We start from the raw sequence: 25,170 nt of genomic DNA, 5'->3' as shown, positions 1-25,170 counted from the left end.
ACTAAGAGAAATAAGAATATGTCACAACTTCCACAATCGGGATGTTGCAGGACTAGTAAGAGCAAAATTGAGCAAAGAAAACTGGGGTCAATTACCTCAACAATACAGGCACCACAGCGAGACAATCTGGCTTTCTTAAAAATGTACAAAGAGGGACTAAGTAGTGCCCACCAGGCCATCCTGAAAACAGGACTGGTCACAATGCAGACGTTTGACGGATTGGTCAATTGGGCAACTGAAGTAGACAACCAGCAAAAGGCTAAGGTTGCCACTGTAGAAGGACAAGTAGCAACAGTAAAGGAGACAATCGTCTGTTTTAACTGCAACAAGCCTGGGCACAGACGTCATGAATGCACATTACCTAGGAGACATGTAAAAAGGAGATGTGAAAACTGTAACAAGCCCGGACATGAACAGTGAGACTGTTGGGCGGCAGGGGGAGGAAAAGCAGGCAAGGGCCCAAGACAACAAGGGGCATCCCATAGCGAACACATAACTGAGGTCACAGACATGGCAAACGCGAACAACGACCAATTGATCGAGATCATCAAAAACTTGTCACAGAAAAGCTAGGTAGCATCGGCCCCCGGAAAAGGCACCGATCCCCGTCTATATCTGACAGCGCTGTTAGGGGGCCGGCAGTGTGATATATTAGTTGACACAGGGGCATCAGTGTCTATAACGAATTTGGATCTGCCGTGAACAAAAAGCTCCATATTGATACAAGGAGTGGGAGGGAAGAATACTCGCGCTTATAAGAGCGAGACACAACTGTTGGAAATAGGAGGGATATTCCTCCCGGTACAAATGTGGGTATGTGAGAAGGGACAATTTTAGGAGTAGATATATTGAGCGAACTAGGTCTGGGAATAGATGTACGGAACAAAACAGTATTACAAAAACGAATACCAGATGCAAAATTTGAAGATAGGATTCTGGCCAGTTACATGGCCAAGATTGGGAGCGTTAAGCGAATAGAATGGGACTGGTCACAAGAGGGAATATGGGGAGTCCTCTTCCAAGCAATAGAAGGGATATGGGCAACCTCCAAACAAGACTGTGGATTGGTCACAACCAACCCGATTGCGATACCAGGGCTTGAACACAGAGCCCACAGACAGTACCCAATAAAACCAGCAGCAAAAGAAGCAGTATACACAATAGTAACCGAGTTAGTTAAACAAGGAGTGTTAAAAGAAACCACTGCGACCACAAACTCACCAATTTGGCCGGTAGGGAAACTAGATGGATCGTATAGATTAACCATAGATTACACCGCCTTGAATAAGGTAACTCCGCGAGAACACCCGATAGTGGCAAGCCCTTCCACCATACTTAATGGTTTAAAACTGGACCACGAGATATTCACCGTTTTAGATATAGCAAACGGATTTTGGTCTATACCGTTGGCAGAGGAGTCACAGAGTAAATTTGCCTTTACTGTGGGGAATAAACAGTATACATGGACTAGGGTCCCGCAAGGATTCCATAATAGCCCAATTATTTTCCACCGTGTAATGAATCAAGCTTTGGAAAACCTAGACTTAACTGGGTACCGGCGCGTCCTCCTCCAATATGTAGATGACATAATGATAGCCTCGGAAGATGCGAAAGGGCATATGGGGGCACTACTGAGCACCCTACAGACACTCAAAGAAGCGGGATTTAAGATAAACCCCAAAAAGGCACAGGTCGGGATGTCCCAGGTAAAATACCTCGGACATGAAATCAGCCGGGGATACAAAGCACTCCCCCAGGAAAGGAAAATCGCTATAAAGACACGCCAAGGCCAGTGACCGTCTGGGGAGAAAGGAAAGTGTTGGGACTATTTAACTACTGCAGAAATGTTATATCAGACTTTGCAGGGAAAGCGGAGCCGATACAACGGTTAGTTAAGGGGGGGAGACCCGCCACTGATAAGATAGATGAGGAAATCAGAGGAACTATATCGGAGACACCCCTTGAGAGTCCCGAGAACACCTTTTCTGTAGACGGATCACGCCGGTACATAGATGGAGAGCCACACACTGGTTGGGCAGGAGTATCTGAGAACAGAGACACAGTTGCCAAGGGAGGATTAGAAGGAGGAGTCTCAGCACAACTAGCAGAATTAGTAGCCCTCACTGAGGCATTAAAATTAGCAGAAGGAAAACGAGTAAATATATATACGGACAGTAGATATGCATTTGGAGTGATACACGATTACATGACAGCCTGGAGCAGGAGAGGGTATATAACCTCCGGAGGGGGAAATATAAGGCATGAAGAAACAGTTAGAGAATTAGAGGAAGTAGCAAAGGGACCGAAGGAGGTAGCAGTGATTAAGATAAAAACTCACCGCAAGATAGAAAATGAGCACCAGAAAGGAAATATGCTAGCTGATGAAGCAGCTAGAGCAGCAACAGGCAGAATAGGAGAAGAGGAGGCGAACATTAAGGGAGTACAGGAAGAAACTGATATAGAGGAGAAGGAAACATTGGACAAAGAAAAACGGAGCCATTAGGGGAGTAGATGGAATATGGAGGAAAGATTTACGAGTAGTAGCTCCTCGCTGTATTTAAGAGAACTTGTTAAAAATATATCACGAGCCTGATCATGGAGGGCGGAACAGAATGATAAACAGATTAAGCAAAGATTGGTGGTGGAGTGGCATGGGACAGGATGTAGCAAGATATTGCTGACGTTGCATCATTTGTGGACAGCATAACCCTGGGAGGCCCATAAAGGTTAAAATGGCACACCAGCCTTGACCCAAGGGCCCCTGGGAAAATATCCAGATAGACTTTACCGGACCCTTACCCAGTAGTCGAGGGAAGAAAGACTGCTTGGTGATTATAGATCAGTTCACTAGGTGGGTAGAAGCATTCCCGACTCGAGATTGCAGTGCAAAGATAGTGGCCCAAATACTCGCATATGATGTAATCCCAAGATGGGGGTCCTGCTGCAGATCGACTTGGATCAGGGAACACACTTCACAGAAAAGGTCATGAAAGAAGCCTGTAGACAACTAGGAATAAGGCAGAGATTCCCCATCCCATATCATCCACAAAGTTCAGAAATGGTAGAACGCATGAACCGAACCCTAAAAACAGCATTAGCCAAAGCTATAGCCGAAACAGGACAGGGATGGGTGGACGTCCTTCCATGTATCCTAATGAGACTAAGAGCAACCCCAAACAGAGTAACTGGATTAACACCGTATGAACTCATGATCGGACGAGCAATGCACTTACCGGAGGGAGTAGCATCCGGCAGCGAGGGACTGGGACCCATGAAGGATAGAATTAGAAGTTATGTTCAAACATTAGACAACCAGTTGAAAGAACTTAGACAAGAGGTAAAGGCGCAACAGGACATTAGAGATAAGGATTACAAACCCCAAGGGGTATTAGAGCCCTTACCAGAGGTGGGCAAATGAGTGTTTGTCAAAGTCGCACCAGAAAGGTCAGGATTCTCCCCTAGATGGACCGGACCATTTGAAGTCATCATGACCAGTGACACGTGCGCATGCGTAGACATGAGAGGAAAGGGTAGATGGAAACATTGGACACAACTGAAACGATACAACAATAACCCATCTGACCTTAAATCCCACAGGAACAGTGGAATAAACACCGGAGATAAACTAACATCTGGTGACGACCAGATTTCTGCTTAAGTTACAGGTAACATGGGCCTCGTACGATGGACACTTGAGGCACCCACCCTAAGTTCTACCTACAGAATGTTGCCATACACCACGATCCTGATAGTACTAGGAGCAGAAAACCTTCTGAGAAATCGCAAACATCCAGAGGACCAGTCGGAGAGAGAGTATATCTGATGGGTATATTCCGTCGGAAGAGCACCATCTGGACCAATTTTCCCAGATCGGGCCGAACATTTTGCGGGTGTAAGGGAACCCAACCCACGATATTGGGCATTGAGTTAAAGTACAATAGGACCTTGTGTATTGAATGTGGTAGTAATAGGGTATGGGCGAACCTACAGACATATCAGAGAGGTATGTGGATTAAGTTTAGGTATCTACCAGGGATGCCACAGATACTACATGCCTGTAGAAACATGTGGTCACGCGTTAACTAATTGCGGTGCCTCGACACACAGGGTTCCGCCGTCATAAGCGAGGTTTAGTCAATGGTGTACTGACTGGCGTAAATACCGACACGTCCCTTATAAATGCCCTGGATATCCAATCCGTGAAAGCATGCTACCACCATTAACCGCTTAATTGACCGAGAATACGAGGATGCCACCAATGGGGTGAAGCGAAACACTTGTCATGCATATGGGGGATGGATGATAGGACAAGTCCGACACAACCTGGACCAGATGCAGACAGGCAGGGTCCCCGACTGGATCAATAGTACCCACCTACTGCAGTTGGCACAGCACCCAGGATCACTGGATGGCTGTATACTAAAGGGCATGACAAGGGTCTACCCTGTGACAGGTGGGTGCACTGACTCTCACACCTCGCTGGTAGGGATAGTGCTTATGATCCCGGTGATGACTGGAGATGCAAAACCATACCCGCAGTACGAGGTAGAGAACATAGGACTGATCAGGGGAAGGGACTACCTGCGGTATTACCCAATGGATCAATACGCGATCAAAAGAAATGGAACCATGAGAGGGGTCTCATTGATTGGGTGCCGCAGGGAAGGAAGCCTCATGATCTGCCCACGCCCGGTGGGGCAAGGTAGTAAGGATGGGTGCGGGTTCAATCAGATTGTCGGATATGTGCTGGGAATAAGCCCAGCGGAATCTGAACCAACCCACTCTGCCTACTGGGGAAAGGGCGAGTATTGCGTGATGACAAACCAATGGACGTACGATTATGGCGGATTGACATGCGAAATCGCTAACCCTAACTTTTGTTTCACCCCCAGCCTACCCGTGACAATCGGGCGTGCACGGATGACGTACATTCATGCACGAAGAACTATTACCCTGAATCTGACAGACGAGTTAAGGGCAGATTTGGGGCTGTATGAGGAAGACCTCGCAGCACCCATACCTCATCTCCCCGAGAATCTGAGGGAGATAAAGGACCCTCTACGGGAGAACATGAAACGGTACCATCTCCTAAAACAAGAGTTACAGGAACTAGACAAAGAGATTGAAACCGAACTCCGTAAGATACCGTGGTATGAAACAGCCTGGAACTGGGGTTAAATGTAGATATCCATCCTTGGATTCGCATCATCTCTCATGTACTGGTAGCGCTACAATTAATATTAGCATTAGGTTGGCTTACAATGACTTGTGCTGCTTGCTCGAAGCGTAGAAATAAAGGGTTAACAATGCAGCTTGCACACTAGAAATGGTTGAGACAGCGACCAGCAGAGATCAGACACGTTGACCACAAAGTTTTGATGCTTTTGAACGTTAGATGAAATTATCTCAGAAGCACCAACCACAAACTATGGACATGTGGTTTTACTAACGGTCACAAAATACAATAACAGGTGAGATCATAAAGATCATGTGATAATAACATATAGGCGAAAGATTGTGTGACGCGAGATAGGGAATTAGCCAAACAGCAACTGTGCACGCAGGCCTTAAGCCAATTAAAACAGTGTAATGGAATATGCACGAGGGTAACACGACATTTGAACGCTTACTGTATAATTTTGGAGAAGTCTGCTGGTGTGCTAGTTAAAGATTATCTCCCCACCGGTGCAATAAAGACCATTTGACTATCGATCTAAAAACCTTGTGTCGAGTGTTGGTTTAAAATACTCCACAACAGTGCCGTTGTAAGAAACTCATCTATGCTACCTTTGCCCATTTGATTTTTCCAGTCTATATGCAGATTAAAATCCCCATGATTATTGCTGTACCCTTCTGACAAGCTCCCATTATTTCTTCTACCAGAACTGAGAGGTTATAACTATCTGGAAAGACTGAACAATCTGATGCACTTTTCTCTAAAAAAAAAGAGAAGCCTGAGGAGTGACCTGATAGAGGTCTAAGATTATGAAGGAGCTTGATAGGGTAGAGGTAGAGAAGATATTTCCACTTGTGGAGGAATCCAAAACTAGGGGACATGAATATAAGAACATAAGAAATAGGAGCAGGAGTAGGCCAATCGGCCCCTCGAGCCTGCTCCGCCATTCAATAAGATCATGGCTGATCTGATCCTAACCGCCAATCCACAATCACAGAACCATCTCCTGGATCTAACAGAATTAGACACATGAAATAGGAGCAGGATCAGGCTACACGGCCCCTGGGCCCGCTCCGCTACCCACAGGGCCATGACCGATCCGAACCTAGACTCATGTCCAAATTCCTGCCCGCTCCCCGTAACCCTTAATTCCCTTTACTTCTAGGAAACTGTCTATTTCTGTTTTAAATTTATGTAATGATGTAGCTTCTACAGCTTTTTGGGGCAGCATATTCCATGGACCTACCACCCTCTGAGTGAAGTAGTTCCTCCTCATCTCAGTTTTGAAAGAGCAGCCCCTTATTCTAAGACTATGCCCCCTAGTTCTAGTTTCACCCAGCATCGGGAACATCTTCCCCGCATCCACCCGATCCAACCCCTTCACAATCTTATATGTTTCAATAAGATCGCCTCTCATTCTTCTGAACTCCAATGAGTAGAGTCCCAATCTACTCAACCTCTCCTCATATGTCCATCCCCGGGATTAACCGAGTGAACCTTCTTTGTACTGACTCGAGAGCAAGTATGTCCTTTCTTAAGTATGGACACCAAAACTGTACGCAGTATTCCAGGTGCGGTCTCACCAATACCTTGTACAACTGAAGCAATACCTCCCTATTTTTATATTCTATCCCCCTAGCAATGAAAGCCAACATTCCATTGGCCTTCTTAATCACTTGCTGCACCTGCATACTAACCTTTTGAGTTTCGTGCACCAGGACCCCCAGATCCCTTTGTACTTCAGTACTTTCCAGTTTCTTGCCATTAAGATAATAACTTGCTCTACGATTTTTCCTGCCAAAGTGCATAACCTCACACTTTCCAGTATTGTATTCCATCTGCCAAATCTCTGCCCACTTACTTAGCCTGTCTATGTCCCCTTGCAGGTTTTTTATGTCCTCCTCACTCACTACTTTCCCTCCCATCTTAGTATCATCTGCAAACTTTGATATGTTACACTCGGTCCCCTCCTCCAAATCGTTAATATAGATTGTAAAGAGTTGGGGACCCAGCACTGACCCCTGCGGAACACCACTAGTTACTGATTGCCAGTCTGAGAATGAACCATTTATCCCAACTCTCTGCCTTCTGTTAGATAGCCAATCCTCTATTCATGCCAGAATATTACCCCCAATCCCGTGATTTTTTATCTTAAGCAATAATCTTTTGTGTGGCACCTTGTCAAATGCCTTTTGGAAGTCTAAATACACTACATCCACTGGTTCCCCTTTATCCACCCTATACGTTACTTCCTCAAAGAACTCCAGCAAATTTGTCAAACATGACTTCCCCTTCATAAAACCATGCTGACTTTGTCCTATTAAATTATGATTATCCAAATGTCCTGTTACTGTCTCCTTAATAATGGACTCCAAAATTTTACCTACCACAGATGTTAGGCTAACCGGTCTATAGTTTCCAGCCTTCTGTCTACTGCCCTTTTTAAATAAGGGTGTTACATTAGCAGTTTTCCAGTCTGCCGGGACCTTTGCTGAGTCCAGGGAGTTTTGGAAAATTATTACCAATGCATCCACAATCCCTACCGCCACTTCCCTCAAGACCCTAGGATGTAAGCCATCAGGTCCAGGTGATTTATCTGCCTCGAGTCCCATTATTTTACCGAGTACCACTTCCTTAGTGATTTTGATCGTGTTTAGCTCCTCCCCCCCTATAGCCCCCTGTTTGTCCAGTGTTGGGATATTCTTAGTGTCTTCTACTGTAAAGACTGATACAAAATATTCATTCAGTGTTTTTGCCATCTCCATATTTCCCACCATTAATTTCCCGGTCTCATCCTCTAAGGGACCAACATTTACTTTAGCCACCCTTTTTCTTTTTATATAACTATAAAAACTCTTACTATCTGTTTTTATATTTTTTGCTAATTTACTTTCATAATCTATCTTCCCTTTCTTAATCAATCTTTTTGTTATTTTTTGCTGTCTTTTAAAGTTTTCCCAATCCTCTATCCTCCCACTAGATTTGGCTACCTTATATGCCCTTGTTTTTAGTTGAATACTATCCTTAATGTCTTCACTTAGCCACGGATGGCTGTCTTTTCTTTTACACCCTTTTCTTCTCAGTGGAATATATTTTTTTTGGAAGTTGTAAAATAACTCCTTAACTGTACACCACTGATCATGTATCGTCTTACCCTTTAATCTATTTTCCCAATCCACTCTACTCAATTCCGCTCTCATACCTTCATAGTCTCCTTTATTCAAGCTTAGCACGCTTGTTTGAGATCCAACCTTCTCACCCTCTAATTGAATATGGAATTCAACCATGTTATGGTCACTCATTCCAAGGGGATCCTTTACTAGGACATTTTTAATTAATCCCATCTCGTTACACAGGACCAGATCTAAGGTTGCTTGCCCCCTGGTCGGTTCAGTTACATACTGCTCAAGAAACCCATCCCTAATACACTCAATGAACTCATCCTCAAGGCAGCCCTGCCCAATTTGATTTGTCCAATTAATATGATAGTTAAAATCCCCCATAATTATAGATGTTCCCTTATTACAAGCCTCAACTATTTCCTGATTGATACTCCGTCCAACAGAGTTGCCACTGTTCGGAGGCCTATAGACTACGCCCACTAGTGTTTTTTTCCCCTTATTATTCCTTACCTCCACCCAAACTGTTTCATTATCCTGATCTTTTGACCCAATATCATTTCTCTGTATTACAGTGATTCCTTCCTTTATTAACATAGCCACCCCACCTCCCCTTCCTTCCTGCCTGTCCTTCCTGATCGTTAAATAGCCTGGTATGTTTAATTCCCAGGCATTGTCACCCTGCAGCCATGTTTCTGTAATGGCCACAAGATCATACCCATATGTAGTTATTTGTGCCATTAACTCGTCTATTTTGTTACGAATGCTACGTGCATTCAGATAGAGAACTTTCAAAGATGTTTTGTGACACTTAGTTCCTGCTTTTGCCCTTTTTATTACTTTACCTTTTACTCCATACCTTCTGCCCCTTCCTGACACGCTCTGGTTTTTAATTTCCCCACTGCTACCTAAGTCTATGACCTTCTCTGTTGTCATTTTTATTATTTGCTCTCTAGGAACCTCCCCCCCACCAGTTAGTTTAAAGCCCTCTCTACAGCCCTAGTTATATGATCCGCCAGGACTCTAGTCCCAGCACTGGCCAAGTGAAGCCCATCCCAACGGAACAGCTCCCTCCTGCCCCAGTACTGGTGCCAGTGTCCCAGGAAGCAAAACCCATTTCTCCCACACCAGTCTTTGAGCCACGCATTTAACTCTCTAATTTTATTTGTCCTAGCCAAATTCGCTCGTGGCTCAGGTAATAATTACCCTTGTGGTTCTGCTTTTTAATTTGGCCCCTAGCTGCTCAAACTCCCTCAGCAGAACCTCCTTCCTTGTCCTATCTATGTCGTTGGTACCAACATGGACCACGACAACTGGATCCTCCCCCTCCCACTCCAAGTTTCTCTCCAGTCCAGAGGAGATGTCCTTAACCCTGGCACCGGGCAGGCAACACAGCCTTCGGGACTCTCGCTCTCGGCTGCAAAGAACTCTATCTATCCCCCTAATGATACTATCCCCTACCACTACAACATTTCTTTTAACTCCCCCCACTTGAATGGCCCCCTGCTCCACGGTGCTGTGGCCAGGTTGCTCATCCTCCCTACAGTCCCTGCTCCTGTCCCCACAGGGAGTAAGAGCCTCGAACCTGTTAGACAAGTGCAAGGGCTGCGGCTCCTCCAACACTACCTCCTGGATCCCCGTACCTGCCTCACTTCTAGTCACACCATCCTGACCCTGGCCACGGACTACATCTGAATTAATTAATCTAATTGGTGTGACTACCTCGTGATACACAGAGTCCAGGTAACCCTCCCCCTCCCTGATGTGTCTCAGTGTTTGAAGTTCGGACTCCAGCTCTTCAACACGGACATGAATATGATAGTCACTAATAAATCCAGTAAGGAATTCAGGAGAAACTTCTTTACCCAGAGAGTGATGAGAATGTAGAACTCGCTACCACAAGGAGTAGTTGAGGTGAAGCTTGATAAGTACTTGAGGGAGAAAGGAATAGAATGTTATGCTGATAGGGTTGGATGAAGTAGGGTGGGAGGAAGCTCATGTGGAGCATGAACACTGGCATAGACCAGTTGGGCTGAATAGCTGGTTTCTGTGCTGTAAATACTATGTCTATGTAAAGCATTGCTGTGGTGAGATAGCCAACAGAGTGGCCCCGAGAGAGAGCATGCACTGTCTGCTTGAGGCCTTTCGCGACCGGTGGGCACTGCAGGGACTGGAGTGGTCAATACAGCAAATTATCTCATTTAATTTGATTTTTTAATGAATTGGGTGTTTATTGTTTGTGCCCCTTTCAGGAGCCCTTTGGTTAGTTAATTTTATTTGGGTTGATGACACTGGGGCAACCCAGTGTCTCCTTATTGGTCCAATTAAAAGAGACAACCAACCGATTCTACACCATGAATTCACGAGGAAAAGGCTTTACAGTCTGAGTTTGCTCATCACAAGATGGATGGATTACTATTAGCAGGAAGGTTTGGGGAATCCCGGGTTTGAGATTTGGTGCTCAAGTCTCTGGAGTGGGCCTATTTTGATGGAACAATAATCCCCTGACTCAGGGTAATTGAGCCACGGCTAACGCCCCTTTCTGTCACGATTTCACATTGGAAATTGCTCTGCCACCATTTCCTATTCATTCCGGCTGAGGTGACCGGTGCAAGCACTGGCAAGCTGCAGGCCCGGTCAGGCAGAGTGAGGCCTTGTCTGTTGCCAGGGGAACCGCCACACGGCAGCGTTCTCCACCGAGGTCCCGCCCTCCGTTTCCCCGGTAACCAGAGAGCGGGCGGAGCGAGGGGCAATGGCGGGCGACTGCAGCAGCGAGAGAGGGGCGGCGATCTACCGGACCCGCGACCCGCTGAAAAACCTCCGCATCCGGTAACGGTGCGACTCCCATGGGGGGAGTGAGATTAATGCAGGGTTGGGGGGAGGAGAGAGAGATTAATGCAGGGTTGGGGGGAGGAGAGAGAGATGAATGCAGGGTTGGGGGGAGGAGAGAGAGATTAATGCAGGGTTGGGGGGAGGAGAGAGATTAATGCAGGGTTGGGGGGAGGAGAGAGAGATGAATGCAGGGTTGTGGGGGAGGAGAGAGAGATGAATGCAGGGTTGTGGGGGAGGAGAGAGAGATGAATGCAGGGTTGTGGGGGAGGAGAGAGAGATGAATGCAGGGTTGTGGGGGAGGAGAGAGAGATGAATGCAGGGTTGTGGGGGAGGAGAGAGAGATGAATGCAGGGTTGGGGGGAGGAGAGAGAGATGAATGCAGGGTTAGGGGGAGGAGAGAGAGATGAATGCAGGGTTGGGGGGAGGAGAGAGAGATGAATGCAGGGTTGGGGGGAGGAGAGAGAGATGAATGCAGGGTTGGGGGGAGGAGAGAGAGATGAATGCAGGGTTGGGGGGAGGAGAGAGAGAGAGATGAATGCAGGGTTGGGGGGAGGAGAGAGATGAATGCAGGGTTGGGGGGAGGAGAGAGATGAATGCAGGGTTGGGGGGAGGAGAGAGATGAATGCAGGGTTGGGGGGAGGAGAGAGATGAATGCAGGGTTGGGGGGAGGAGAGAGAGATGAATGCAGGGTTGGGGGAGGAGAGAGAGATGAATGCAGGGTTGGGGGGAGGAGAGAGAGATGAATGCAGGGTTGGGGGGAGGAGAGAGAGATGAATGCAGGGTTGGGGGGAGGAGAGAGAGATGAATGCAGGGTTGGGGGGAGGAGAGAGAGATGAATGCAGGGTTGGGGGGAGGAGAGAGAGATGAATGCAGGGTTGGGGGGAGGAGAGAGAGATGAATGCAGGGTTGGGGGGAGGAGAGAGAGATGAATGCAGGGTTGGGGGGAGGGGAGAGAGATGAATGCAGGGTTGGGGGGAGGGGAGAGAGATGAATGCAGGGTTGGGGGGAGGGGAGAGAGATGAATGCAGGGTTGGGGGAGGGGAGAGAGATGAATGCAGGGTTGGGGGGAGGAGAGAGATGAATGCAGGGTTGGGGGGAGGAGAGAGATGAATGCAGGGTTGGGGGGAGGAGAGAGAGATGAATGCAGGGTTGGGGGAGGAGAGAGAGATGAATGCAGGGTTGGGGGGAGGAGAGAGAGATGAATGCAGGGTTGGGGGGAGGAGAGAGAGATGAATGCAGGGTTGGGGGGAGGAGAGAGAGATGAATGCAGGGTTGGGGGGAGGAGAGAGAGATGAATGCAGGGTTGGGGGGAGGAGAGAGAGATGAATGCAGGGTTGGGGGGAGGAGAGAGAGATGAATGCAGGGTTGGGGGGAGGAGAGAGAGATGAATGCAGGGTTGGGGGGAGGAGAGAGAGATGAATGCAGGGTTGGGGGGAGGAGAGAGAGATGAATGCAGGGTTGGGGGGAGGAGAGAGAGATGAATGCAGGGTTGGGGGGAGGAGAGAGAGATGAATGCAGGGTTGGGGGGAGGAGAGAGAGATGAATGCAGGGTTGGGGGGAGGAGAGAGAGATGAATGCAGGGTTGGGGGGAGGAGAGAGAGATGAATGCAGGGTTGGGGGGAGGAGAGAGAGATGAATGCAGGGTTGGGGGGAGGAGAGAGAGATGAATGCAGGGTTGGGGGGAGGAGAGAGAGATGAATGCAGGGTTGGGGGGAGGAGAGAGAGATGAATGCAGGGTTGGGGGGAGGAGAGAGAGATGAATGCAGGGTTGGGGGGAGGAGAGAGAGATGAATGCAGGGTTGGGGGGAGGAGAGAGAGATGAATGCAGGGTTGGGGGGAGGAGAGAGAGATGAATGCAGGGTTGGGGGGAGGAGAGAGAGATGAATGCAGGGTTGGGGGGAGGAGAGAGAGATGAATGCAGGGTTGGGGGGAGGAGAGAGAGATGAATGCAGGGTTGGGGGGAGGAGAGAGAGATGAATGCAGGGTTGGGGGGAGGAGAGAGAGATGAATGCAGGGTTGGGGGGAGGAGAGAGAGATGAATGCAGGGTTGGGGGGAGGAGAGAGAGATGAATGCAGGGTTGGGGGGAGGAGAGAGAGATGAATGCAGGGTTGGGGGGAGGAGAGAGAGATGAATGCAGGGTTGGGGGGAGGAGAGAGAGATGAATGCAGGGTTGGGGGGAGGAGAGAGAGATGAATGCAGGGTTGGGGGGAGGAGAGAGAGATGAATGCAGGGTTGGGGGGAGGAGAGAGAGATGAATGCAGGGTTGGGGGGAGGAGAGAGAGATGAATGCAGGGTTGGGGGGAGGAGAGAGAGATGAATGCAGGGTTGGGGGGAGGAGAGAGAGATGAATGCAGGGTTGGGGGGAGGAGAGAGAGATGAATGCAGGGTTGGGGGGAGGAGAGAGAGATGAATGCAGGGTTGGGGGGAGGAGAGAGAGATGAATGCAGGGTTGGGGGGAGGAGAGAGAGATGAATGCAGGGTTGGGGGGAGGAGAGAGAGATGAATGCAGGGTTGGGGGGAGGAGAGAGAGATGAATGCAGGGTTGGGGGGAGGAGAGAGAGATGAATGCAGGGTTGGGGGGAGGAGAGAGAGATGAATGCAGGGTTGGGGGGAGGAGAGAGAGATGAATGCAGGGTTGGGGGGAGGAGAGAGAGATGAATGCAGGGTTGGGGGGAGGAGAGAGAGATGAATGCAGGGTTGGGGGGAGGAGAGAGAGATGAATGCAGGGTTGGGGGGAGGAGAGAGAGATGAATGCAGGGTTGGGGGGAGGAGAGAGAGATGAATGCAGGGTTGGGGGGAGGAGAGAGAGATGAATGCAGGGTTGGGGGGAGGAGAGAGAGATGAATGCAGGGTTGGGGGGAGGAGAGAGAGATGAATGCAGGGTTGGGGGGAGGAGAGAGAGATGAATGCAGGGTTGGGGGGAGGAGAGAGAGATGAATGCAGGGTTGGGGGGAGGAGAGAGAGATGAATGCAGGGTTGGGGGGAGGAGAGAGAGATGAATGCAGGGTTGGGGGGAGGAGAGAGAGATGAATGCAGGGTTGGGGGGAGGAGAGAGAGATGAATGCAGGGTTGGGGGGAGGAGAGAGAGATGAATGCAGGGTTGGGGGGAGGAGAGAGAGATGAATGCAGGGTTGGGGGGAGGAGAGAGAGATGAATGCAGGGTTGGGGGGAGGAGAGAGAGATGAATGCAGGGTTGGGGGGAGGAGAGAGAGATGAATGCAGGGTTGGGGGGAGGAGAGAGAGATGAATGCAGGGTTGGGGGGAGGAGAGAGAGATGAATGCAGGGTTGGGGGGAGGAGAGAGAGATGAATGCAGGGTTGGGGGGAGGAGAGAGAGATGAATGCAGGGTTGGGGGGAGGAGAGAGAGATGAATGCAGGGTTGGGGGGAGGAGAGAGAGATGAATGCAGGGTTGGGGGGAGGAGAGAGAGATGAATGCAGGGTTGGGGGGAGGAGAGAGAGATGAATGCAGGGTTGGGGGGAGGAGAGAGAGATGAATGCAGGGTTGGGGGGAGGAGAGAGAGATGAATGCAGGGTTGGGGGGAGGAGAGAGAGATGAATGCAGGGTTGGGGGGAGGAGAGAGAGATGAATGCAGGGTTGGGGGGAGGAGAGAGAGATGAATGCAGGGTTGGGGGGAGGAGAGAGAGATGAATGCAGGGTTGGGGGGAGGAGAGAGAGATGAATGCAGGGTTGGGGGGAGGAGAGAGAGATGAATGCAGGGTTGGGGGGAGGAGAGAGAGATGAATGCAGGGTTGGGGGGAGGAGAGAGAGATGAATGCAGGGTTGGGGGGAGGAGAGAGAGATGAATGCAGGGTTGGGGGGAGGAGAGAGAGATGAATGCAGGGTTGGGGGGAGGAGAGAGAGATGAATGCAGGGTTGGGGGGAGGAGAGAGAGATGAATGCAGGGTTGGGGGGAGGAGAGAGAGATGAATGCAGGGTTGGGGGGAGGAGAGAGAGATGAATGCAGGGTTGGGGGGAGGAGAGAGAGATGAATGCAGGGTTGGGGGGAGGAGAGAGAGATGAATGCAGGGTTGGGGGGAGGAGAGAGAGATGAATGCAGGGTTGGGGGGAGGAGAGAGAGATGAATGCAGGGTTGGGGGGAGGAGAGAGAGATGAATGCAGGGTTGGGGGGAGGAGAGAGAGATGAATGCAGGGTTGGGGGGAGGAGAGAGAGATGAATGCAGGGTTGGGGGGAGGAGAGAGAGATGAATGCAGGGTTGGGGGGAGGAGAGAGAGATGAATGCAGGGTTGGGGGGAGGAGAGAGAGATGAATGCAGGGTTGGGGGGAGGAGAGAGAGATGAATGCAGGGTTGGGGGGAGGAGAGAGAGATGAATGCAGGGTTGGGGGGAGGAGAGAGAGATGAATGCAGGGTTGGGGGGAGGAGAGAGAGATGAATGCAGGGTTGGGGGGAGGAGAGAGAGATGAATGCAGGGTTGGGGGGAGGAGAGAGAGATGAATGCAGGGTTGGGGGGAGGAGAGAGAGATGAATGCAGGGTTGGGGGGAGGAGAGAGAGATGAATGCAGGGTTGGGGGGAGGAGAGAGAGATGAATGCAGGGTTGGGGGGAGGAGAGAGAGATGAATGCAGGGTTGGGGGGAGGAGAGAGAGATGAATGCAGGGTTGGGGGGAGGAGAGAGAGATGAATGCAGGGTTGGGGGGAGGAGAGAGAGATGAATGCAGGGTTGGGGGGAGGAGAGAGAGATGAATGCAGGGTTGGGGGGAGGAGAGAGAGATGAATGCAGGGTTGGGGGGAGGAGAGAGAGATGAATGCAGGGTTGGGGGGAGGAGAGAGAGATGAATGCAGGGTTGGGGGGAGGAGAGAGAGATGAATGCAGGGTTGGGGGGAGGAGAGAGAGATGAATGCAGGGTTGGGGGGAGGAGAGAGAGATGAATGCAGGGTTGGGGGGAGGAGAGAGAGATGAATGCAGGGTTGGGGGGAGGAGAGAGAGATGAATGCAGGGTTGGGGGGAGGAGAGAGAGATGAATGCAGGGTTGGGGGGAGGAGAGAGAGATGAATGCAGGGTTGGGGGGAGGAGAGAGAGATGAATGCAGGGTTGGGGGGAGGAGAGAGAGATGAATGCAGGGTTGGGGGGAGGAGAGAGAGATGAATGCAGGGTTGGGGGGAGGAGAGAGAGATGAATGCAGGGTTGGGGGGAGGAGAGAGAGATGAATGCAGGGTTGGGGGGAGGAGAGAGAGATGAATGCAGGGTTGGGGGGAGGAGAGAGAGATGAATGCAGGGTTGGGGGGAGGAGAGAGAGATGAATGCAGGGTTGGGGGGAGGAGAGAGAGATGAATGCAGGGTTGGGGGGAGGAGAGAGAGATGAATGCAGGGTTGGGGGGAGGAGAGAGAGATGAATGCAGGGTTGGGGGGAGGAGAGAGAGATGAATGCAGGGTTGGGGGGAGGAGAGAGAGATGAATGCAGGGTTGGGGGGAGGAGAGAGAGATGAATGCAGGGTTGGGGGGAGGAGAGAGAGATGAATGCAGGGTTGGGGGGAGGAGAGAGAGATGAATGCAGGGTTGGGGGGAGGAGAGAGAGATGAATGCAGGGTTGGGGGGAGGAGAGAGAGATGAATGCAGGGTTGGGGGGAGGAGAGAGAGATGAATGCAGGGTTGGGGGGAGGAGAGAGAGATGAATGCAGGGTTGGGGGGAGGAGAGAGAGATGAATGCAGGGTTGGGGGGAGGAGAGAGAGATGAATGCAGGGTTGGGGGGAGGAGAGAGAGATGAATGCAGGGTTGGGGGGAGGAGAGAGAGATGAATGCAGGGTTGGGGGGAGGAGAGAGAGATGAATGCAGGGTTGGGGGGAGGAGAGAGAGATGAATGCAGGGTTGGGGGAGGAGAGAGAGATGAATGCAGGGTTGGGGGGAGGAGAGAGAGATGAATGCAGGGTTGGGGGGAGGAGAGAGAGATGAATGCAGGGTTGGGGGGAGGAGAGAGAGATGAATGCAGGGTTGGGGGGAGGAGAGAGAGATGAATGCAGGGTTGGGGGGAGGAGAGAGAGATGAATGCAGGGTTGGGGGGAGGAGAGAGAGATGAATGCAGGGTTGGGGGGAGGAGAGAGAGATGAATGCAGGGTTGGGGGGAGGAGAGAGAGATGAATGCAGGGTTGGGGGGAGGAGAGAGAGATGAATGCAGGGTTGGGGGGAGGAGAGAGAGATGAATGCAGGGTTGGGGGGAGGAGAGAGAGATGAATGCAGGGTTGGGGGGAGGAGAGAGAGATGAATGCAGGGTTGGGGGGAGGAGAGAGAGATGAATGCAGGGTTGGGGGGAGGAGAGAGAGATGAATGCAGGGTTGGGGGAGGAGAGAGAGATGAATGCAGGGTTGGGGGGAGGAGAGAGAGATGAATGCAGGGTTGGGGGGAGGAGAGAGAGATGAATGCAGGGTTGGGGGGAGGAGAGAGAGATGAATGCAGGGTTGGGGGGAGGAGAGAGAGATGAATGCAGGGTTAGGAGAGAGAGATGAATGCAGGGTTGGGGGAGAGAGAGAGATGAATGCAGGGTTGGGGGGAGGAGAGAGGAGATGAATGCAGGGTTGGGGGAGGAGAGAGAGATGAATGCAGGGTTGGGGGGAGGAGAGAGAGATGAATGCAGGGTTGGGGGGAGGAGAGAGAGATGAATGCAGGGTTGGGGGGAGGAGAGAGAGATGAATGCAGGGTTGGGGGGAGGAGAGAGAGATGAATGCAGGGTTGGGGGGAGGAGAGAGAGATGAATGCAGGGTTGGGGGAGGAGAGAGATGATGCAGGGTTGGGGGAGGAGAGAGAGATGAATGCAGGGTTGGGGGGAGGAGAGAGAGATGAATGCAGGGTTGGGGGAGGAGAGAGAGATGAATGCAGGGTTGGGGGAGGAGAGAGAGATGAATGCAGGGTTGGGGGAGGAGAGAGAGATGAATGCAGGGTTGGGGGAGGAGAGAGAGATGAATGCAGGGTTGGGGGGAGGAGAGAGAGATGAATGCAGGGTTGGGGGGAGGAGAGAGAGATGAATGCAGGGTTGGGGGAGGAGAGAGAGATGAATGCAGGGTTGGGGGAGGAGAGAGAGATGAATGCAGGGTTGGGGGGAGGAGAGAGAGATGAATGCAGGGTTGGGGGGAGGAGAGAGAGATGAATGCAGGTTGGGGAGGAGAGAGAGATGATGCAGGGTGGGGGAGAGAGAGATGAATGCAGGGTTGGGGGGAGGAGAGAGAGATGAATGCAGGGTTGGGGGAGGAGAGAGAGATGAATGCAGGGTTGGGGGGGAGGAGAAGTGAGATTAATGCAGGGTTGGGGGAGGAGAAAGAGAGATTAATGCAGGGCGATGTGGGGGAGGAGAGAGAGATTAATGCAAGGCGATGTGGGGGGAGGAGAGAGTGAGATTAATGCAGGCGATGTGGGGGGAGGAGAGTGAGAGATTAATGCAGGGCGATGTGGGGGGAGGAGAGAGTGAGATTAATGCAGGGCGATGGGGGAGGAGAGAGTGAGATTAATGCAGGGCGATGTGGGGGGAGGAGAGAGTGAGATTAATGCAGGGCGATGTGGGGGGAGGAGAGAGTGAGATTAATGCAGGGCGTGTGGGGGGAGGGAGAGTGAGATTAATGCAGGGCGATGTGGGGGGAGGAGCGAGAGAGATTAATGCAGGGCGATGTGGGGGAGGAGAGTGAGAGATTAATGCAGGGCGATGTGGGGGGAGGAGAGAGTGAGATTAATGCAGGGCGATGTGGGGGGAGGAGAGAGTGAGATTAATGCAGGGCGATGTGGGGGGAGGAGAGAGTGAGATTAATGCAGGGCGATGTGGGGGGAGGAGAGAGTGAGATTAATGCAGGGCGATGTGGGGGGAGGAGAGAGTGAGATTAATGCAGGGCGATGTGGGGGGAGGAGCGAGTGAGATTAATGCAGGGCGATGTGGGGGGAGGAGAGAGTGAGATTAATGCAGGGCGATGTGGGGGAGGAGAGAGTGAGATTAATGCAGGGCGATGGGGGAGGAGAGAGTGAGATTAATGCAGGGCGATGTGGGGGGAGGAGAGAGTGAGATTAATGCAGGGCGATGTGGGGGGAGGAGAGAGAGAGATTAATGCAGGGCGATGTGGGGGGAGGAGAGAGTGAGATTAATGCAGGGCGATGTGGGGGGAGGAGAGAGTGAGATTAATGCAGGGCGATGTGGGGGGAGGAGCGAGAGAGATTAATGCAGGGCGATGTGGGGGGAGGAGAGAGTGAGATTAATGCAGGGCGATGTGGGGGGAGGAGAGAGTGAGATTAATGCAGGGCGATGTGGGGGGAGGAGAGAGTGAGATTAATGCAGGGCGATGTGGGGGGAGGAGCGAGTGAGATTAATGCAGGGCGATGTGGGGGGAGGAGAGAGAGATTAATGCAGGGCGATGTGGGGGGAGTGTGAGATTAATGCAGGGCGATGTGGGGGGAGGAGAGAGTGAGATTAATGCAGGGCGATGTGGGGGGAGGAGAGAGTGAGATTAATGCAGGGCGATGTGGGGGGAGGAGAGAGTGAGATTAATGCAGGGCGATGTGGGGGGAGGAGAGAGTGAGATTAATGCAGGGCGATGTGGGGGGAGGAGAGAGTGAGATTAATGCAGGGCGATGTGGGGGGAGGAGAGAGTGAGATTAATGCAGGGCGATGTGGGGGGAGGAGAGAGTGAGATTAATGCAGGGTGATATGGGTGAAATCAATACTGGTGATGGGGAAAATGGGATAAATGCAGGATCTGGGAGAGGAAAGAGTGAGTTTGCATTGATATAGTGCCTTTCATGACTTTAGGATGCCTGGAAGTGCTTTCCAGCTAATGAAGTACTTTTAAAATAAGTCAAGGTTGTAATTTAGGGAGCGCAGCAGCCAGTTTGATGATATCCATGAGATAAATGATCTATTTTTGTGATGTTGCTTGAGGGATAAATATTGGCTCGGACTCTGAGAATTCCCCTGCTCTTCCAATCGTGTTTGGGATCTTTTATATCCACCTGAGAGAGTAGACGGGGTCTCGGTTTAAAGTCTCATCCCAAAGACAGCACCCCTAGTAGTTCAACATTCACCGAGTACTGCACTGAAGTGTCAGCCTAACCTTTGCAGTGTGACTTCAACAGCCTGATTTGAGATGAGCGTCTTACCAATGAGCTAAAGGTGACACAGATTAATGATGGAGACTAATGCAGGGCCTGAAGGGGCAAGAGCTTATTCCCAAAACATAGGTTGTACTGTGCCCCTTGGCACAGGAGAGCTGGTTTGATAGGCTAGGGGTCTTAAAGTCTTGGAAAGGAATGCCTGAGAAGTGCTTTATACTAGGAGTGTCCCAACTGCAGAGTGTGGGCCACATGTGCCTCTAGAGTCCTGGCACTCCAGCCCTTGAAGCCTAGGCAACTCAGTCCTATTTGTGCTTATTTTTTTACTCACTGATTTGTTCTGTTCTAATTGTGAGAACCTGGGGGGTTTGGAAAGAGCTTTTCTTAGTATTGTTGTGTCGTTGGTGATTAAATCCTAAATCCGAACGCCCAAATCTGCTGGTATCAGCAGCTTGTGACGCTGAGGCTTCATGGTGTGCAATCCACAAAGGCAAAAAGCTTAGACAGTCCCACCTTGCATGATGTAAACCTGAAAAACTGCTTTGCATACATCAGTGCAAGAGGACACCGATTCAAGGCTATGAAGAAAAAACTTAGGAGAGACACAGAGGAGGACCAGCAACTGAAAAGGGTTCTCGGGAAGAGTAGTTGGCCAGGCCATTGGACATTTAAAAAACAGCTGGATGTTCTGATGGAAAGGATGAGAGCAAATGGGCTGAAGGGTTCTCCGTCTGAATCTGTCCTGTGAAATGTTATTTATGTACCAGAGTTGGCTGTTCATTAAAAGCAGATATTTATTCCACCGTCACTCTGTCCCGTCTCCGAGCAGGTTGTCGTGGTATTGATGGTACTGTATTAATGGGATTAACATCTGCCAAACGATTAGAATAATTTAAATATGACCGTCTTTATGAAGGGAGAAACTTAAGTGTATTTACTTTTTTTTTAAGTATATGGCTTCAGCGGGTAACCCCGACGGCACTTTTCACTCAACATGTATTGCAACCAGAATCTTTCCACGGACAAAGTCTCATCGAAATGTCTACGTTTAACACCTCGACTTCAGAGGGCGTCACCAGTAAGCTCCACATTTATCACTTGCATTCGTTTTGGGTTACTTGCTGCATTGGTTTTGGGTTACTTGCTGCATTGGTTTTGGGTTACTTGCTGCATTGGTTTTGGGTTACTTGCTGCATTGGTTTTGGGTTACTTGCTGCATTGGTTTTGGGTTACTTGCTGCATTGGTTTTGGGTTACTTGCTGCATTGGTTTTGGGTTACTTGCTGCATTGGTTTTGGGTTACTTGCTGCATTGGTTTTGGGTTACTTGCTGCATTGGTTTTGGGTTACTTGCTGCATTGGTTTTGGGTTACTTGCTGCATTGGTTTTGGGTTACTTGCTGCATTGGTTTTGGGTTACTTGCTGCATTGGTTTTGGGTTACTTGCTGCATTGGTTTTGGGTTACTTGCTGCATTGGTTTTGGGTTACTTGCTGCATTGGTTTTGGGTTACTTGCTGCATTGGTTTTGGGTTACTTGCTGCATTGGTTTTGGGTTACTTGCTGCATTGGTTTTGGGTTACTTGCTGCACTGGTTTTGGGTTACTTGCTGCTTTGGTTTTGGGTTACTTGCTGCTTTGGTTTTGGGTTACTTGCTGCTTTGGTTTTGGGTTACTTGCTGCATTGGTTTTGGGTTACTTGCTGCACTGGTTTTGGGTTACTTGCTGCTTGAACTGCAAGTTTTGTTCCAAAGTGAGTTTTGACTTGAGATTGCTGAGTTTTAGGCCACAGCAACTAATAAGAATTTGGTTGAGAATGTGTTTTGCTGTGGAGCTTTTATCCCATCAGTCAGGACTGGCCAACTCTTTATTTAGGATTTCTATATTTCCCTCCTTTTGGTATTGTCTCCCCAGTCTCCAGATTGGGGTGTACATTGACCAGCTCTGCTGTGTGGCTGGGTGCCCAGGAGCATTCTCTTTCTCTAAGAAGTGCCTAGTTTCCCCTTGGCACCTCCCCATAAAGTTGGCACTGCATTGAAACCTGTTTTTGCTGGACAACTGTGGGTGTACTTGGCTTACTCTACACAATACAACTGTGTGCGAAAGGTCTCACAAAGTTGTGTTGAACATAGTGAAAAGTGCTTCCAGGGCATTATAATTGGATTCAGCGACACTGAGATAGGAAGGCAGAAAATCAGCCCGAGTTTCTGCTCTTAACTGCTGTCCAATAACCACTGAAGTGTGTGTATGTAGGTGTCTCCTGAGGACAGGACTGAGCTCAGCTGTGGCATCTCTACAGTCAAAAGGCCTGCTCATGTTTGCTAACTAAGCTTATATGTGAAGAGTGGCCACTTGGGGGAGGTACCTGAAGCTGCTGACATCTGCAGATAGTACAGTTCATGGAAGTATATCCCTGCAAGAGTCAGTAGCTTCAAGTGAGATGGAGAGAAAGTGCTTCCAAAAGTTGTGATAAGTAAGTGGTGAAGGTGGAATAGAAATTAGTCCCATTGCAGGATGGCCCCCCCATCCCAATCGAGGAGCTACACCAACCTAAGGTGAGAGGAGGTGTAAACTCGACGGAGCCTCACAGGTACTTCTCCTTGTTGTATGATCATCCCCATGACCACATCTGCCTATCTGATGCAGTGTCTATGTCATGTGCTGTTTCCCTTATGGATTATTGTGCAATTTGGCAGGAAGGTCCTTGGTCTGCTGAGTTAGCTGATCTCGGCCAGCCAGTGAAAGGCAGTTATAACCAGTCCCTCACCATCACTGGATCAGGGATGGGAAATAGCGTCCTGCTCCAAATCACTGTCCATTCACTCCAGTTGGTAAGTGTAGTATAGACAACATCAGTTTGTTATGTATGCCCGCCCCCGCAAGCCTGCGTCTAGGCGTTAGATACTGTCTGACGTACAGCCAATTGGTGAGGTAATATGGGGAAGCCACTGCCATAATCCTGTATATTCTGCTGAAAAATCTGCATGTTTGGATGTTGGATGAGGGCAGGATTCGGCTCAGCTGTGATGCCCTCCACATTCGAATAGCCTGCTGACACTCGCTGTCCGTGTTCATGTGACGAGTGAGTGGGCACCAGAGGGTGGTCAGCCATCACTGAATTATGCGTCGTCATCAGGAAAGGAAGGTTGGGAGGGAAATACAGTAAATATTTACCCTTGCAGAGAACTGTGTGTGAGGTATAATGTGATTGAAGTGTTAATCTGGACCTACCAGATGCAGATGAATTTCTTCAAAAAGAATCCAAACTTTCCAAACTCCTCACACACAGAAAGGGGAAAGTAGTATGCACACCTTCTGTCACATCTTGGTGTTAAAATAAAAAACTTTAGATTTATAAATTGCCTTGGTGATACTTGTATTTCAGGTTTTTGGGTTGGTTTGTTGAATGGTGAAGGCGTCCTTTACAGCTCGCACATGAACATAGGAGCAAGAAAAGGCCAGTAGGCCCAACAAGCAGTCCCATTTTAATCTCACTCCCACCTTGTCACCATATCCTCCGATCCCAGCACTATTCAAAAACACTGGCCCAATTGCCTCTTGAACCCTTTACAGTCGGGCTGATTAATGTCCTTTTCTTAACCTGTGCTGAGGTATTTCCCCATTCCATTCCGACCTGTGCTGAGGTATTTCCCCATTCCATTCCGACCTGTGCTGAGGTATTTCCCCATTCCATCCCGACCTGTGCTGAGGAATTTCCCCATTTCCATTCCGACCTGTGCTGAGGTATTTCCCCATTCCATCCCGACCTGTGCTGAGGTATTTCCCCATTCCATTCCGACCTGTGCTGAGGTATTTCCCCATTCCATTCTGACCTGTGCTGAGGTATTTCCCCATTCCATCCCGACCTGTGCTGAGGTATTTCCCCATTCCATTCCGACCTGTGCTGAGGTATTTCCCCATTCCATTCCGACCTGTGCTGAGGTATTTCCCCATTCCATTCTGACCTGTGCTGAGGTATTTCCCCATTCCATTCCGACCTGTGCTGAGGAATTTCCCCATTCCATTCCGACCTGTGAACATAAGAAAAAGGAGCAGGAGTAGGCCATTTGGCCCCTCGAGCCTGCTCCGCCATTTAATGAGATCATGGCTGATCTGATCTTGGGCTCCGCTCCATTTCTCTGCCCGCTCCCCATAACCCATCACTCCCTTATTGTTCAAAAATCTGTCTATCTCCACCTTAAATATATTCAATGACCCAGCCTCCACAGCTCTCTGGGGCAGAGAATTCCACAGATTTACGACCCTCTGAGAGAAGAAATTCCTCCTCCTCTCAGTTTTAAATGGGCGACCGCTTATTCTGAAACTATGCCCCCTAGTTCTAGATTCCCCCGTGAGGGGAAACATCTCTGCATCTACCTTGTCGAGCCCCTCAGTATCTTGCATGTTTCAATAAGACCACCTCTCTTTTAAACTCCAATGAGTATAGGCCCAACCTTTCTTCATAAGTCAACCCCTTCATCTCAGGCATCAACCTCTTGAACCTTCTCTGAACTGCCTCCAATGCAAGTATTTCACTCCTTAAATAAGGAGACCAAAACTGTATGCAGTACTCCAGGTGAGGTCTCACCAGCGCCCTGTACAGTTGTAGCAGGACTTCCCTGCTTTTATACTCCATCCCTCTTGCAATAAAGGCCAACATTCCATTTGCCTTCCTGATTACTTGCTGTACCTGCATGCTAACATTTTGTGTTTCATGCACAAGGACCCCCAGGTCCCTCTGTACTGCAGCATTTTGTAATACCTCCATTTAAATAATAATTTGCTTTTTTATTTTTCTTATCAAAGTGGATAACCTCACACTTTGCCACATTATACTCCATCTGTCAAATGTTTGCCCACTCACTTAGCCTGTCTATATCCCTTTGCAGATTCTTTGTGTCCTGTTCACAACTTGCTTTCTCACCTATCTTTGTATCATCAGCAAATTTGGCTACATTACACTCGGTCCCTTCATCCAAGTCATTAATACAGATTGTATATAGTTGA

General features: G+C 49.7%; 2 protein-coding genes across 4 annotated transcripts in view; both read left to right on the top strand.

Annotated features, from left to right (window-relative positions):
* Positions 1-947: 947 nt before the first annotated feature.
* Positions 948-5,639, top strand: LOC147102122 (uncharacterized). Its single transcript, XM_085965094.1, is given in 3 exon segments — positions 948-1,706; positions 4,207-5,173; positions 5,176-5,639. Coding segments are annotated over 3 exon segments (1,875 nt in total). The 3' UTR covers positions 5,325-5,639.
* Positions 5,640-10,700: 5,061 nt separating this feature from the next.
* mks1 (MKS transition zone complex subunit 1) overlaps positions 10,701-25,170 on the top strand; it is a 70,102-nt gene continuing 55,632 nt past the window's right edge. For 2 of the 3 annotated variants that reach the window (XR_015073209.1, XM_085964340.1), the window contains exons 1-2: positions 10,828-11,124; positions 21,120-21,247. Coding sequence is in view for 2 of the 3 variants with exons in the window: in XM_085964340.1 (XP_085820466.1) it covers positions 11,048-11,124; positions 21,120-21,247 (205 nt within the window). In the remaining variant the exon portion in view is untranslated. The other variant, XM_085964341.1, reaches the window with a different exon arrangement.

Source organism: Somniosus microcephalus, chromosome 22, assembly GCF_052327205.1.
Source record: "Somniosus microcephalus isolate GS21.2 chromosome 22, FLI_Smic_1.0, whole genome shotgun sequence".
Classification (NCBI taxonomy): domain Eukaryota; kingdom Metazoa; phylum Chordata; class Chondrichthyes; order Squaliformes; family Somniosidae; genus Somniosus; species Somniosus microcephalus.
The sequence above is the reverse complement of the archived record's forward strand: the minus strand, read 5'-3'. Positions and strand labels throughout refer to the sequence as shown.